The sequence below is a fragment of the Onychostoma macrolepis genome, chromosome 23, assembly GCF_012432095.1.
Source record: "Onychostoma macrolepis isolate SWU-2019 chromosome 23, ASM1243209v1, whole genome shotgun sequence".
Classification (NCBI taxonomy): Eukaryota; Metazoa; Chordata; class Actinopteri; order Cypriniformes; family Cyprinidae; genus Onychostoma; species Onychostoma macrolepis.
This window is the reverse complement of record NC_081177.1, coordinates 27,094,174-27,111,619: the sequence shown is the minus strand read 5'-3', so window position 1 is coordinate 27,111,619 and position 17,446 is coordinate 27,094,174. Positions and strand designations below refer to the sequence as shown.

General features: G+C 36.1%; 1 protein-coding gene across 7 annotated transcripts in view; it reads right to left on the bottom strand.

Moving 5' to 3' along the window:
- LOC131531755 (utrophin-like) overlaps positions 1–17,446 on the bottom strand; it is a 248,003-nt gene that overhangs the window by 48,355 nt on the left and 182,202 nt on the right. For all 7 annotated transcript variants that reach the window (XM_058762784.1, XM_058762788.1, XM_058762786.1 and 4 more), the window contains 4 exons: positions 12,457–12,518; positions 10,506–10,580; positions 6,282–6,483; positions 4,678–4,763 (listed from right to left, as the gene is read on the bottom strand). In XM_058762784.1, coding sequence (XP_058618767.1) covers positions 4,678–4,763; positions 6,282–6,483; positions 10,506–10,580; positions 12,457–12,518 — 425 coding nt within the window. The remainder of the gene's footprint in view (positions 1–4,677; positions 4,764–6,281; positions 6,484–10,505; positions 10,581–12,456; positions 12,519–17,446) is intronic.

Here is a 17,446-nt window from a genome sequence, read left to right as displayed (position 1 = left end):
AGTGAAAAATCACGTTCTGTGTGAATGGACACTGAGAGATGAGAAACGGAGAACCCTGACAGACAGGAAGATGCATTGACAGATAGACAGCATTACCTATCTATCTCAGACTCATGGATAGATAGCCAGACAGATAAATAGACTGATATAGACAGGCAGACAGGTGTGATATCTATCCACCTTGGATGGATGGATGGCTGAAAGGATGACATAAGATAGACAGACAGACAGATAGATAGACACAGACATATTTTATATATATATACAGTGTGTATATGTATATGTATATATATATATATATATATATATATATATATATATATATATATATATATATATACAGACAGCTAGAGAGTTAGACAGATAAACAGACAGACAGCTAGACAGAGAAGACAGGCAGACAGTTAGGCAGCTAGACAGTTAGATAAACAGACAGACAAACAAACAGACAGCTAGACCGACAGATATACAAACAGAAACCTAGACAGAGAGTCAGCTAGATGGAAAGATATACAGACAGACAAATGAGACAAATAGACAGACAGACATATAAACTGCTACAGTCAGGTAGATACAGACACACAGATATATAGACAGTCAGCTAGATAGACAGATATACAGACAAAAAACTAGACAGACAGACAAATTGCTAGATACAGACAGCTAGACAGCCAGCTAGACACGGACAGACTGCAGATAAGACACACAGACAGCTAGATACAGACAGACAGACAGACAGACAGACAGCCAGCCAGATACAGACAGACAGACGGACACTCAGTTAGCTAGATACAGACATATAGACAGACAGATAGCTAGACAAAGACATATAGACAGACAGCTAGATATAGTCAGACAGTCAGTTAGCTAGATACAGACATATAGACAGACAGCTAGATATAGACAGACAGACAGACAGTCAGTTAGCTAGATACAGACACACAGTGTGTGCAGAATTATTAGGCAAGTTGATATTCTGGTCATATTTTTTTTCCCAAGAACATTTTACCAATTCCAAACCACATCAATCTTAATAACTACTATTGATTTTGTATTTAATAATTTATAAGTGATATATAATTGTCCATGAAGGCTGATAGTCAGAAACGTCTTATTTCAGGTGTGCAGAATTATTAGGCAGGTTTTCCTTTACAGATAAAATGAGCCAAAAAAGAGATTGAACTCAAGAATAAAAGTTAAAAAAAATTATTAAATGCCCATGAGAAGGATGCAATACTAATGCAATAATAGAATTAGCAAAGTTAAGGCATGACTATTGGGCAGCGAAATGCTCATTGGGTCAGCAAGGTCAGAAAAAACAGGTGGAGAGGAAAAGACACATGTTAACTGCAAAAGAATTAAGAATTAAGGTGAAGAATTAGGTGAGAAACCATCAGGAACCATTTAGTCTCCAGCGCCATCATTTTCCAGAACTGCAACCTTCCTGGAGTCTCCAGAATTACAAGGTGTCAGGTTCTCAGAGACTTTGCTTGGGTAAAAAATTATTTAAAATTACCCTCACTTAATAAGAATAACATGCTGAAGTATTGTGAAATACATGAAGACTGATTTTGTATAGGACTTATGGACAGATAAGTTGAGAGTGACTCTTGAAGGACCAGCATCACATCTGTGATGACCAGCATCACATGTGTCTTTTCCTCTCCACCTGTTTTTTCTGACCTTGCTGACCCAATGAGCATTTCGCTGCCCAATAGTCATGCCTTAACTTTGCTAATTCTATTATTGCATTAGTATTGCATCCTTCTCATGGGCATTTAATACTTTTTTTAACTTTTATTCTTGAGTTCAATCTCTTTTTTGGCTCATTTTATCTGTAAAGGAAAACCTGCCTAATAATTCTGCACACCTGAAATAAGAAGTTTCTGACTATCAGCCTTCATGGACAATTATATATCACTTATAAATTATTAAATACAAAATCAATAGTAGTTATTAAGATTGATGTGGTTTGGAATTGGTAAAATGTTCTTGGAAAAAAAATAATGACCAGAATATCAACTTGCCTAATAATTCTGCACACAGTGTATAGACAGACAGCTAGATATAGACAGACAGACAAACAGTCAGTTAGCTAGATACAGACATATAGACAGACAGCTAGATATAGACAGACAGACAAACAGACAGCTAGACCGACAGACATACAAACAGAAACCTAGACAGAGAGTCAGCTAGATGGAAAGATATACAGACAGACAAATGAGACAAATAGACAGACAGACATACAAACTGCTACAGTCAGGTAGATACAGACACACATATATATAGACAGTCAGCTAGACAGACAGATATACAGACAAAAAATTAGACAGACAGACAGACAGACAAATTGCTAGATACAGACAGCTAGACAGTCAGCTAGACACGGACAGACTGCAGATAAGACACACAGACAGCTAGATACAGACAGACAGACAGCTAGATACAGACAGACAGACGGACAGTCAGTTAGTTAGCTAGATACAGACATATAGACAGACAGATAGCTAGACAAAGACATATAGACAGACAGCTAGATATAGACAGACAGTCAGTTAGCTAGATACAGACATATAGACAGACAGCTAGATATAGACAGACAGACAAACAGTCAGTTAGCTAGATACAGACATATAGACAGACAGCTAGATATAGACAGACAGACAAACAGTCAGTTAGCTAGATACAGACATATAGACAGACAGCTAGATATAGTCAGTTAGCTAGATACAGACATATAGACAGACAGTCAGTTAGCTAGATACAGACAAACTGTTAGTCAGTCAGACAGACAAACAAATAGATGTACATTTTTAATGAGTTTAACTTTTTACCCACATAATGTATAAAATGACATTATTTTGATCATCTGTGGATTCTTCCACAGAATGATATGGAAAATTTAATTTAAATTTTTTACGTAATTTAATTAAATTTTTAATAATGCTAAAGGCTATATCTGCTTACCATTTCTCAAGAAAACATTGTTTATTTGTGTACAAATACCAGACTACATATATATATATATATAAAAAACAAATGGACCATATATTGCTGTATGTCTCATCTGTCAAAGCTATTGCTGTATGTCTCGTCTGTTTTCTAAAAGTTCTTTGTTAAACCATATGAATAAAACATACTGTCGTTCTATGAAATCATATCCGCTATTTCATAGCCCATAACAGTATGAGTTCACTCTCCATCCACTCATATATGAGCATTTAATCCCAGCTCAAATGCTTCCCAGCATGCATCATTTATGTGGATAAATTAAAAAAAGATAATTTAGCTTCTTTTTCATTTAATATTTAAAGCAGTCCCTTCAGTTATCTACATATGGTTTAAGATGTAATGTAGATGAACGGATTACACAGTACAGCAATCTAAAAGTCCTTCAGTTAATGATAAATGTCATTTGCCATCATTTTTTATCCATCACTCTATTTCTAACCTTGGTTCAGGGACGGAGATGACCTTGATTACCAGAGCAAGAGCAGACTCCTGCCAGAGCTGTTACACACACACACACACACACACACACACACACAACACAGCGCTGAACTCCAGCCCTCTGTCCTGAGAGTATCAGAGCAGTTCAATAAGCTCTATTCTCACTCCAACACACACAACTAAAGTCACACAGACTCCATTTCACTGTGCGCTATGTTAACTCAAGGTCAGCGAAGAAACCCGTCTGTGATTGTCTGTCACTCAGCTCTGCTTTAAAGTGCTGACCGGGCTGAGTGAACCTCAAACTGCTGACCGAAAATGGAAAAAACATGTTTTCCATCTCAACAAGCGCCATATGTCATTTTTGGTCTGTCTACGGTACTTCAGACACAGAGAACAATCGCTGCTGCAGCCTGTAACTAACCAGCGCAGGGATTTGTCTACTGCGAGTCCTGATCACTCAGAGGACTGAAGACTCCTGAGATGAGTCAGAACTTAAAAGAGCAAAAAGCCCAATTACGTGAGGAAGTGCATCGTGGGAGTGCAGTCTGTTCTTTCAGATGACTGTGCTTTTAGAAACAAAACAGGACCGAAAAAAGAGGTAGAGCATCATGGGGTTTGTGGTGCTTCACAAACACGTTAATTAAAAGGGATAAGGCTGGGTTTTGTACATGTCATCTAACAATGCTGCAGGGCACATGTTCAATAGATATTCAAATTATCTGCAAATACATAACAAAAACCTCAACCAGCAAAAATAATGAACCTTCATTTAGCCTTGGACATCATAACAGCTATATTTCATGTTAATACACAGATATGTGATACAGGTTTTTGGATACATTTTACAGTAGGTGGTGGACTAACTACCAAAATGTGACAATTTCAGTATTTAATTAGATAATATTTTAGCATTCATTATTATTAGCTTTAAAGTTCATTCAAGTGAATGTATTTATTAAATGTAAATTATTATTATTATTATTTTTTTAAGTATTTATCTTCTCATTTATTTTATTTTAGTTTTAGTCATTTTAGCACATCAACTTCAATTTATTTTATTTATTCTACGTTTTGCCTAGGTTTTTCATCTAATAATTACATTTCAGCTTTATTCAAATGACTTGATGTTCATGTCTGGTTAAGATGTTAGAAAAACAAGACAATAGTCTGTTATTAATTTTGGTTCTATAATTGTTATGAAAAAGTTCAAAAAGAGCTTACATTTGTACTTCTCCTCCAGATGACCCTTACAAAGAGAGAGCAGCCCAATCTTCATGGACAGAACTCGGATCTTCCCACTGCGACCCCTGTGGCAAAACAAAAAACATTGTGGGTAAGAGGAAAAGGCAGCAATGAGCACATGACAATACTACACATCTGCCATTATCGATTAGGGAATACAATTCAGTAGTGTTTAGTTTGTATAACACTGCATCCATATTGGAAGCATCCAAGGTCGGAGCTTGAGATTGTCTGAAATACACACAACACATCAATCAACTCTGAGCTCCAGGCGAGCCTTCAGCAAAATAAGGTCTTTGTCTTCCACCTGATTTGTAATGGAAATGCACTGACATAAAAATATTCAGAACAGTGAAACAAATTTAAATTTTATTATTTACACAACTGAATATGCTATGGAAACCTGTTTCTGCTACGGATAAAAAAAAAAAAAAAAAAATAGTTTTTCTAACTCGATTCTAACTTTTTCATCTCACAATTCTGACTTTTTTCTCAAAATTGCATGATATAAACTCACAATTCTAACTTTATTTTTCTCAGAATTGTGAGTTACAAAATAGCAATTGTGAGAAAGTTAGAATTGCAAGATATAAATGTTTTTTTTCTCAGAATTGAGTGATATAAACTTGAAATTCTGAGAAAAAGTTAGAATTGCGAGAATTTTTTTCTCAGAAATGTGCACCAAACTTGCAATTCTGAGAAATAAAGTCAGAATTGCGAGATGTAAACTCACAATTGCAAGAAAAAAGTCAGAAATACAAGTTTATATCTTGCAATTCTGACGTTATAATTTGCAATTGTGGGTTTAAATCACACAATTCTGGGGGGAAAAAAGTCAGAATTGCGAGATTTAAACTCGCAATTCTGAGAAATAAAGTTGCGATCCTGGGAAATGAAGTCAGAATTGCATGATGTAAACTCGCAATTGCAGGAAAAAAGCCAAAACTCTGAGATTTAAAACTCACCATTCTGAGAAATAAAGTCAGAATTGCATGATATAAACTCGCAATTGCAAGGAGAAAAATCTGAATTGCGAGAATTGCAATTGCAAAAACTATGAAAAAAAGGTTAGAATTACTAGTTCATATCTCACAATTCTGACTTTACGACTCGCAACTGCAAGTTTAAATCATGTAAGATGTAAACTTGCAATTGCGAGAAAAAAAAGTCAGATTTCTAAGATAGAGAGTTGCAATTAATGTGTTATATTTTTTATTCAGTGGCAGAAAGAGGCTTCCATAATATGCACATGATTAGAAACATAAGGTGATGAGTAGACCAAAGACATCCTGAATTTAATTTGATGTGAGTCTGATGTTATGTAGATATAATATAATGAATAACAAAGTCTTAGCAATCAGTTTACAATATTTCTAAAATCAAAACATAAGTTTTCAAATGGATGCGGAAAAAGAAATGACTGGAAACAGCTGTGCCAAAAATTGTAACAGTGTTCGTCAAGTAAAGACATGCGTCATTAGGCACTAGCTGTGCACACAATGGCAGGATTTTAATGTGAGTGTCGTTGTATCATAACGTGCCATATGTCAGGTGCAGAGACAGCGCAAGCGTGTAATACATACGTGTCGTAGACATTGAGCAGCCAGTTGAGACACATGTCCACACATAGCGGGACGTTGACCAGGTCTTTGTGTTCCTGCTCCAGTCCGTCATAGACAGACGTCAGGCAGTTGATGACCTCAGGAACCGTCAGCTGCTGGGTGTTTACCGTCAACTTGTGCTGCTGGAACATGGACTGAGCCACACTCAGATCCAGCAGATCCACTGAGACAGAGACAGAGACAATTGTTGGTCTTCATTGAAGTCAAAATCAATCAGGAGTGCTGCAGCCGTGACGTCAAAACCCACAAGAATATTTCACTACGGTTACCCTCGAAACTTCCCTATGGGTTTTTATAATGGGCCATTTCACTCACAACCCAATGGCTTTATGTAGTTACTTATTACAAACATACTTTTTAAAAAATAAATAATTATTTTTTTTATTTATATACACTGTATTTTTATTTTATAAATAATTTATATATATATAAAAAAAAAAAAAATCTAATTTGCATTTTCAGTATGGGTGTGTGTCATTTTAGTTGAAGAGCAAAATTTCCATGTATCTTCAATTTATATTTACCACAGACCTTGTTTTACTCATATATTGGAAAACCCAACTATAAAAACCCATAGGCAAATCTTGAGGGAACCAATGGCAAATTTGTCTTCAATCAGTCATGCATGGTACTAGTAATACCAAAGTCATGGGTTCGATTCACAAAGAAAGCAAGAACTGATCAAATGTATATGTGCAGCTTGAATGCAATGCAAGTCATTTAGGATAAAAGTGTCTGCCAAGTAAATAATTGTAAATTTAAATGCCAAAAAAAAAAAAAAATTATGCATTTGTTCTTAAGCAGTTTAAAAAGGTGTTTTTTTTCCAATAAGAAGACAATTATATTATGTAGGTGCAAAATAATAATAACATTTATTTTTGCATATAGTCTTGAAAGGTAGCTTCATCAAGGTGCTTTACATGAGAAAAATAAATAAAAGAATAAGAGTAATTAAAAAGAACACAAAGAAAGCAATCAAATAAAAGCTTTTACAAAATAATACATATTTAAATATTCTAGTAAACTATGACTTCACTGCAATTTTTGGGGCATCACAATGATCAGAAGTAGCTGTCCCCTCATAGGCACAAGAGAAATACTGAGGACTAGAGGTCGACCGATAGTGGATTTTACCGATACCGATAGCTAGGTTGGACCCCACTGGCCGATACCGATTAATCAACCGATAGTTTTCAAAATGGATACTGAAAGAAAGCTAGTGCTTTACTATTTTTTTTTTTTTTAAAAGCACTAAAAACAGTACTGAACCATACTTTGTAAATTAATAAAAATATTAATATTATTTACTATATTGATCATTAAAGTTATTTTATAGTTTGCTAATGTTAAAAGAAGAAACTCTAAAATTAAAAAATGTAGCCTATTAGTAGCTAATAGTGAACGTTGAAATGAACACTAACAAGGAACGATACTTCTACAATTTTCATTAATGCTACGAATGGACTCTTATTGTTAAGTGTTACCATTTAATTTCAACAATCATGCTTAAAAATGGCCATTTTTAAATATCTACACAAGGCCATAGCATTAAAATTACATACATATGGATATTGTATGTGTACTAACACACTTTATTTGCTTCTATTTTTGAACACTTGATGATTATCTAATCCCAAAAAAAAATAAGTTAGTCACACACCGGGCAAAAGCGCAGCGCTGCGTCTAGGAGAACTCAGAGGTATCACACACACACACCAGGCGCTTTGTGTTCAATTCAAGTGGCGGTCTAAAACAATTCATTTAAATCACCAAACGGACATAAGTTTGCATCAAGAATGAACAATGTGGCATAAATGAGTTTGAAGTTCGGTGTTTAAAAAAAACAGAGCAAGCGGAAAGAGAAAGCGCGATCTATTACAGCTCTCTATATGAAGCAGACAGACTTTATTAGTGCCACAGAAAGACAAACGTTTTGCTGAAAAATGCACAATACATAATTTATAGCCTAGGGTGAAGTCATTATGTACATTCACAATGATTTGGGACAAGTATAATGTAATTTAATAGAGAACTATGTGAATGGCGCTCTGTTCCGCGGCAGGCTTTTCTGTCGGCTGTATTTAAATGCACTTCTGGAGTTTCCCGCTCTGTGCAGCGCGCAGTGTCACGTGTCAAAATAAACAACACATGCTGTCAGTGATTTCCGCCTCTAGAGGCCGCTCTCGTACTGTATAATACCAGCGGACCCTTCTCAGCCACTCCAGCAACGGTTGCAAACCGGAAAACTATCTGCATGGATTTTTGCCGATAACCGATAGTTGATGCCGATTAATTGGCAAAACCGATGAATCGGTCGACCTCTACTGAGGACATATATTAAAAATAAGTAATTAAATAGTCATTAAAGTAATTAAAAACACATTAAATGGCATATTTACCACCAAGTGACTATGTAGCATTACAGTCATCAACAGCAATATGTACTTAAAATCAGGGCTGCTCGATTATGACAAAAATCATAAATCACGACTATTTTGGTCAATATTGTAAATCACGATTATTTAAAACGATTATTAGTGGGACACATGACCAAAACTTTATATGAAAGATTTATTTAAAGATAGTGATATATATCAAATATATATATTGTGTAAATAAGATTGCTATGACATCTACATTTTAGAGACCAGCGAAATGTCACAATTCTCAATACCACAGCAGAATACAAAAAAAACAAAACAAAAAAAGGTCCTCAAAATTATTGAAAATAATTCAACTGCCAGTAATAAAAAAAAAAGCAAAGGAATACAATGCCAGTAATAAAAAAGAAAAGGAATACAATAGAATAAAAAAAAGATACAAATGAAACAAACTGTGCTTTAAGTTTTTTAATGCAAGTCTAAAGTATTCAGTTAACAGCCTACTAGAGCAATTGAATAACCTAATGCCATATAAAACTGTAAGAATTAAACTTCCTTTGTTTCTTATTAAAGCTACAAATTCATTCTCAACTCCTTACGTTCATTTATTACATAACCGACCAGGTTTTACGTGAATAATCACTAAGCGCTGCATTTTGACATTTTTTGCGTGTATTTGACGGTTAGGGGCTAAAGATGACTTTACGTGTCCGTGTTCTGTTCAGATTCTGAGCGCATACACAGTAACGTTAATCTATGGTTTCATGATAGTGGTCTCTTACACTATTGCAAAGGCATAATCTGATGTAGTCTATTATTTACAGACTACACACAAATTATTGCAGTGATCACTAGAATATTATACAAAAAGAATAGCCTTGTGAATGCATATTTTATTAAGCAATGGATACAATTTTCACAGAAAACTAAATATAAACTTGTAATGGCAAAACTTCAATTTCAAAGTTTGCTTTCAAGTTATGTCTTCAAGAACGAATGTGAGTGTCAGAAATCCACCAGGCTTGATTTTCAGGTTTTCCACATGCATTATTTTTAATCATCAGTTGATGTGCCAAACAGATGTTTTGTGGCATTTAATCTCTGTGTTTTTGTGGTAAAAGACGCTGTCTCGCATCCTGAACAGCACCTGAAGCACTGGACTCAAGTTATACGTGCTGCAGAAATGAGTCCTAACACGAGTTTCTCAAGATTATCTTGATGAACCATAAAACAGTGTAAGAATCATAAAACATTAGCTGTTATTAGCATAACCATTGCATATATAATGTAAATATTTAATATACACAATAAAATAAAATAAAATAATTCTAATGTTTAATATACAGTTCCGTTGAGTGATTTTTTTGAACTTGTGAGGCTCTCTTTGTGGGCAGAGCTACAAAAATAGAAACTAAGCTAGTGGCAAAATGTATTGTTAGTGGTCACAGCCGGTTAGGGCAAACATCCCGATTAACATAGAAGTTTTATAGCTTGTCACGCTCTGTTAGGACACGGTGTCAGCGCCTGAACCATCAACACTATTCATCTTTGATGGAGCGATGGATGCCATATTCCCTGTTTACACTTTTAATGAGACCAATTAACAACTCAAGAAACAAACACACATGCAAATGAAGAGGACGTGAGGCATGGAGGCTGCTCACTCATTCTCTTTGTGCTGTTAATTGGGCCTCTCTGAGTTAATTGAGCCGATGGAGTGAGACGATGCAAGCATGCAGCTCTAATCATATAACACACACACACACACACACACACACACACACACACACAGAGAGAGACTTACAGCAGAGGGCTTTCTGTAGCCGGCGGATCTTCATAGCCGTCCTGTACGCAGAGAAGCGCACGTTGTTGAGGTCAGCTAAAGAGAAACAGAAGAGAAATTATAAGAAAAAGTAAACAAAAGTTTATAACAAAGACTGTAAACTGAACTGAACTGCCTGTGAACTGAGTCTGAATAGGAATGTTCAATGTGTGAAAAATATGTTGGATTCATGGATTAATTGTTTATTTGAGGCTGTTATTTTGAATGATTCGCGACATGTGAAATCCATAAATAGTGCACCGTCTGACGCAATCTACATACACAATCTGAACTCGACCACAGAGTTATAAACTGCAGCATTTCATTAAATATTTCACAACAACAAGGTCTGTGTTAATGAGTGTGTTGACAAGCACGTTCTTACACCAGTTAAGGTTAACAAGTCAACGAGATGTAAAGGTCATCTAACAGGTTGAACTGGGTTCTTGTTAGGAAAAGGTCAAAATATGATCGATATACTTTGGCTGTTCGGTCAACCGTAAGTGCTTGTCTTATGCACGCACATCATACTTGACAGGGTGAAGATAGTTTGTATGCTAATTTCAAAATCTCACGCTAAAAGGGTTTTCAAGTGTTATTTTTATAGCCATCGGTGCTTTGTTGTACATGTAAACATATTTAATGAAAGTGTGCATGAGCATTAGTAGCACAGAATTAGCATCAAAATTAGACGACCTAACCTGGCCCAAAATCTGACGGACTCTAAAATCATTCAAATTGCACATTACTATCTTCAATAAATAAACAAACAATTTGTCTCACTTTTTATTGTTTTTGTTAACTAAAACTATTAAAATTGATTTCGTTAACTGAAATAAAATACACGTGTATATACATAAACATATATAAACTATATAACATGAACTTACAATAAAAACTACTTATAAAGCATTTTTTCATGTAAATTTCAACATTTACTAATACTTTATTAAAATCAAAAGTTTTATCTGTTAATATTATTTAATGGAAATGAACAAACAATGAACAGTTGTATTTTTACTCATTAACTTTAACAAAGATGAAGAAATACTGTAACAAATATACTGCTCTGTCAATGCATTAATTCATGGGAACTAATTTTATAGTGTTACCAATAAGTTTAAGTTGAAGCACTAAAATTACTAAAACTGAATTTAAAATAAATGAAAGATAAATAAAAAGTATTTAAAAGCAACAATGACAAAGGCACTTAAAAAATGATTAAAACCTAAACTAGAATTAAAATGAAAACTGAAAATATAAAAATAAAAGCTAATTTAAGATATTATTAAATACTATAATAGTATATAAATAACACTAAAATAAAACTGGTCTAGCTGTTTTATTAGTGAATAACTAGCTGAAATAGCAATGAAGAAAACATTTACATTATTACAGTCAATATTAATGTTAATTTCTACATGCACTAATACATTAACATTTAAAGTTTGTTAATTAGCCAATTTATTATGAACAAACATGAGTTAACAAGGAGCAACACAATATTAATAAATTAACACTCTACACTAATAACTAATATAAAAATGTTATTAATTGTTACTTTATAATACCTAATGCATTACCTCATGTTAACAAATTATTATTATTTTTTTTTCCAAACCTGAACTAAACCCAAAACTGACTCCCATCACATTTTGTTTGTGTCCTCTCTGTATAACTCTGAATAGTTCCCCTCGGGTTCATGTATGTATGTGTGTGTGTGTGTGTGTGTGTGTGTGCGCGTGTCTGGAGGTTTCCTGCCTTATAGAGACAGCAAACACAGACACACATCTCCACCGACAGCAGGCCTCTGTGGACAGATGCTGTCCAGTATTTATTCAGCTGTGGATTTCGGTGAGACTTGAACTGCTCTCAGCGCGTCTCTGAAGGGTGATAAGACACCAGTCTCTGTATGTGTGTTTGTGTCACTTACATAGAGAATGATAGAGCTCGGTCATCTTGGGATGGTCCCAGCACGTCGTCTGACTCTGATGACTGCAGAAGAGAACAGAGAGGGACAATATTACTCTCTACACACACACACACACACACACACACCGTCTGCTGTTATTGTGTGTGTTTGTGCTATTTTGGACACAAAAAGGGGGTGAATGACTGAGCTGAATGAGAAAAGGAAGAAAAATAGCGGTGCAATGAAACAGACGAGATAAACGTCTAGAGCAGAAGTGGAGGGAGAGCTAACAGAAGTAAGAAGACGTGTCTCAAATCACTTCTGTGTGTGTGTGTGTGGACTGGACTCTGTTTCATTTGGTTCGGATCAGATGCGACCTGACAGATCCATCCAGAAGCCTGGAGGAGTGTCCCGTCCGCTGACCTCACATGCTCACCTCTCTCGCTCAGAGTCTGACACACGTGTAGAAACAGAATAAGACTGTGGAACGACAATTAGCATGAACAAGTTTCCGGAAACCGACGGGATTTAGCCAATCAGAAGTTTCTGTAATTGGTCTGGTTCAATGGGTCTAAATAATAACAACAATTCAACTGCCTGCTGACTATTTCCAAATCAAAGGCTATTAAAGTTGGTCAGTGTTATTACTCAGATGTAAATCACAGTGCAGACGGCTGATGAATCAGCACAGGAGAGCACTCAGAGCAGCAGCGCCACGCTGTACCTGCTACTTTTCTCAGCATTTGTGATTACTGGACAAGGTGTTTCTTTTTTTTTTTTTCACTGTATTAAGCTTTAATCGGAATAAAACCGTGTATTAAAAGCTAACATAAGCAGTAGCATAATAACAGCGTATCTAAAAGCATGAGACAACAAACAAACAAACATATCATTAAGAGCCGTGCTTGCACAGGTTCTGCACGATCCTCTTCACTAATATCCTCTGCGTCTCAATCGGACTCAAATTGATAAGCAATATAGACGACGCCTTTGTTTACAATACAACCGGAGCACATGCCGCTGAGCTGAGGGGCGGGACATTTAGACGCACGCTCGGCGGTTTAGTGAATCACAACACTGAGCCAGCTAACCAATCAGAGCCCATCACGTATTTCTGAGGGAGGGGCTTCATAAAAACAGGAAATAATCGAGGCTTTTGTCAGAGAAGGGACAGATCGGTGTGGAATAAAGGTAAATTATATGAAAAATAATGCGTTTTTAAAAAAAACGAAGCATGAACATGTTAGACTGCACCCCATAAACACAATCAAGCCTAGAAAAACAACAGTAAACCACCCCTTTAATAGAATTACAACATTTTGATTCCAACAAATTTTGAATCTCAGAACCCCTGAGATGTACACAATTTACTTGAAGCAATCAATTGAGATTTTAGATATATATTTCAATAATGACTACATACAGTACACAGATGCATCTGAAAAAAATCTGAATATCGTGAAAAAGTAACATTTTTTTTGTAACATTTCAAAAAGTGAAACTTTCATATATTCTGGATTCATTACATGAAGTAAAATATTTCAAAGTTTTTTAAATTTTTTATTTTATTTTGATGATTAGAGCTTACAGCTCATGAAAGTGAAAAATCCAGTATCTCAAAATATTAGAATATTTCCTATGATCAATCAAAAAAAAAAACAGAATAGTTCAAGTTCTTTAAAGTATGTTCATTTATGCACTCAAAACTGGGTCGGGGCTCCTTTAGCACAAACTCCAGCATCAGTGAGGTGTGGCATGGAAGCGATCAGCCTGTGGCACTGCTGAGGCACTATTGAGCCTTCAGCTAGTTTCTAATCTTTCTCTTGAAAATATCCCATAGATTTCATATGGATTTCAGGCATGTTGGCAGGCCAATCAAGCACAGTAATATCATGGTCAGCAAACCACTTGGAAGGGGTTTTGGTGCTGTGGGCAGGTGCTAAAGTCCTGCTGGAAAAGGAAATCAGCATCTCCGTAAAGCTTGTCAGCAGATGGAAGCATAAAGTGCTCCGAAATCTCCTGGTAGACGGCTGCATTGACTTTGGACTTGATAAAACACAATGGAGCAACACCAGCAGACATCACGGCCCCAAATCATCACTGACTTCAGAAACTTCACACTGGACTTCAAGCAGCTTGGATTCTGTGCCTCTCCAATCTTCCTCCAGACTCCAGACCTTGATTTCCAAATGAAATGCAAAATTGACTTTTATCTGAAAAGACGACTGAGCAACAGTCCAGTTCTTTTTCTCCTGAGCCCAAGTAAGATGCTTCTGACGTCGTTTCTGTTTCAGAAGCCTGAAGACGTCTGAACGTGGTGACTCTTGATGCACTGACTCCAGCTTCAGTCCACTCCTTCTGAAGCTCTCCCAAGTGTTTGAATCAGCTTTGCTTGACTGTATTCTCAAGCTTGCAGTCATCCCTGTTGCTTGTGCACCTTTTCCTACCCAATTTCTTCTTTCCAGTCAACTTTGCATTTAATATGCTTTGATACAGCACTCTGTGAACAGCCACTTCTTTCAGTAATGACCCTCTGTGACTTACCCTCTTTGTGGAGGGTGTCAATGATTGTTTTGTGGACCATTGTCAAGTCAGCAGTCTTCCCCATTATTGTGGTTTCAAAGAACAAGAGATACCCGGAATTTATACTGTAGGGATGTTCATTTAATGAAACTCAAATGTAAATATTCTAATATTTTGAGATACTGGATTTTTGACTTAAATGAGCTATAAGCTCTAATCATCAAAATGAAAACAAAAAAACATTTGAAATGTTTTACTTTACATGTAATGAATCTAGAATATATGAAAGTTTCACTTTTTGAAATAAGTTACAATTTTATTTTTATTTTTTTTTTTATCTCAAATGTTTTGAGATACACCTGGCATGACTTTTTGCATGATTATTTCATCACATATTGTGATTGCAACTGTGATATGACACAATCTCATGAAAACACCTCATATTGCTTCTGCTGAAACATCTGGGCACAAAGACCAAACAGAAAATTATTTTTTAAAAGCTTATTATTCAGCTTAAGATTTGTCAGAGAACATCACACTGGGCAATCAACGACTCATGATTCTGCTCTTTGACAAAATAAATCCTCTACAAAATTTGTCTCAGATGGCAATATTGTGCCTAAAATCAAAACAAATAAAGCAAAAATCCCTTAATGATTTAAATTAGCTCAATAAGGGATTCGGCATCCTTTGGAGGAAAACAACTGAGTTTCATAGGAATCTACTCATATTTAAGATTAGTGATATAAATTAACCCCAGAGCTATTATGTTTACTCTTCCAAGTAATCTGACTGGAAATGTGTGCCTGGCAGATGATAAAACAGTCAAAGTTCGATTCTAGAGCCATATCTTTAGACTAGAATATCATAGGGACTCTTTTGACTTGAGTCAGTGTATGATCACCACCACACAGATATTCCTAGCAGTGCGTTTGCCAGTTTTTCAAGGGCCAGAACAACTCATATCTTCTTCAGAAATCCTAAACATTTGCCAATCTCTATCCAATAATAATCAGCACAATCACTACTCTCACTTTCTTCTACAAATTGATAGTAAAATACCTCTGACTAGGTCTCTACAATGCCAGTGAATGGTGACCTGTGTTTTACTAATGTGTTTAATCATTTATTTTTTAGATTGGGTAGGCATTTTAAGTCATGTAGAATCTGCGATCTCTGACCCAGTTCGTTTGCTGGCTTCTATGGTGGAAAATACTGTGTTTTCTGCCAACTGGCAACCGGGGGTGTCGAAATACTATTGGATGAATTGGCAGTGGGCGGAGTCACACAGACCAAAACAAAAACAGACATTCCGACACGGAACGCACGTTTCAAAGCAGCATAACTGGCTGTACAAATACATGAACTTGCCATGTTTCCTAAATATCAGCTGCATTATGCTAGTTTTATGATTTAGTACAGTCAAAAAATTACATACAGCACCTTGAAGTAAAGTTGGAACACACCGACTGGGCACCCCTTGCTATTGGTTAGGAAAAAACAAAATGAACATTGTAATGTTCTTTCACTTTACGGCTTGCTATTGTTGGCTCATGATTCAAGCTTAGCAATTCTTAGTGTTTGATGCATGAGTAGAGCTAGATGGTGCGTGGAAAGGTAATCAAGCTTGAAATGTTTGCTAAATTGACTGCAGATGTCACGATTTATAAAATAAGTTACATTGTGGTCCATTCTAAGCCCAAAACTGATAAGATCGCTTCAGAAGATGAGTCGTATGGATTATTTTTATCTTGCCTTCACATGCTTTTTGGAGCTTAAAAGTCGGTCTCTACTAACTTTCATTGTACCTACAGAGCTAATATTATTTCTTAAGTCACGGAATGTCAAGAAAGTCACACATCTGGGATGGCATGACAATTTTCATTTTTGCATGAACTATTTCTTTAAGAATTAACCACTGGAAATCTCATGCTGAATAATGTCTGGAGTGGTTATAATCTTGAGGCAGACAGCAGATTTGCAAGCAAACACGAGTTTCTGTTTAGAAGAGACAGACATGGCAGATCCTGAGGGATGCTGGGACAGAGGCTGTCAGCAGGTGTTGAGGGAATCTCATCATCTCATTTATGACTCATTCACATGTTGATAGAGGTTCCTCTCTGCTCCGCTGCTATCGCCGGATGGCTCAAACCGTCTCAGCCAGACCCAACAGACGGAGCACCGGGGACATGTGCAGCCTTAAACAGACCCCGATGGGCATTCAGAGCTCAGCTTTACTGACGCATGCAAGGAGCCAGGTGACCGTTCGGTCACACAAATTGATTTTCAGCAGGATCAGCGAGGACTGCGGTGATCCGGGCTGTTTGGAGGTCTGTGCTCTGGGCCGTAATTGAACTGGTTACCGCAAAATAAACATCTATAGCAGGACAACAGTGAATCACCGTCTACAAAACGACAGTCAGCTGCCTTAAGGTCTACAGCAATATTTCTGTGACTATGGATGAAATACCACATTTTTTTATATATA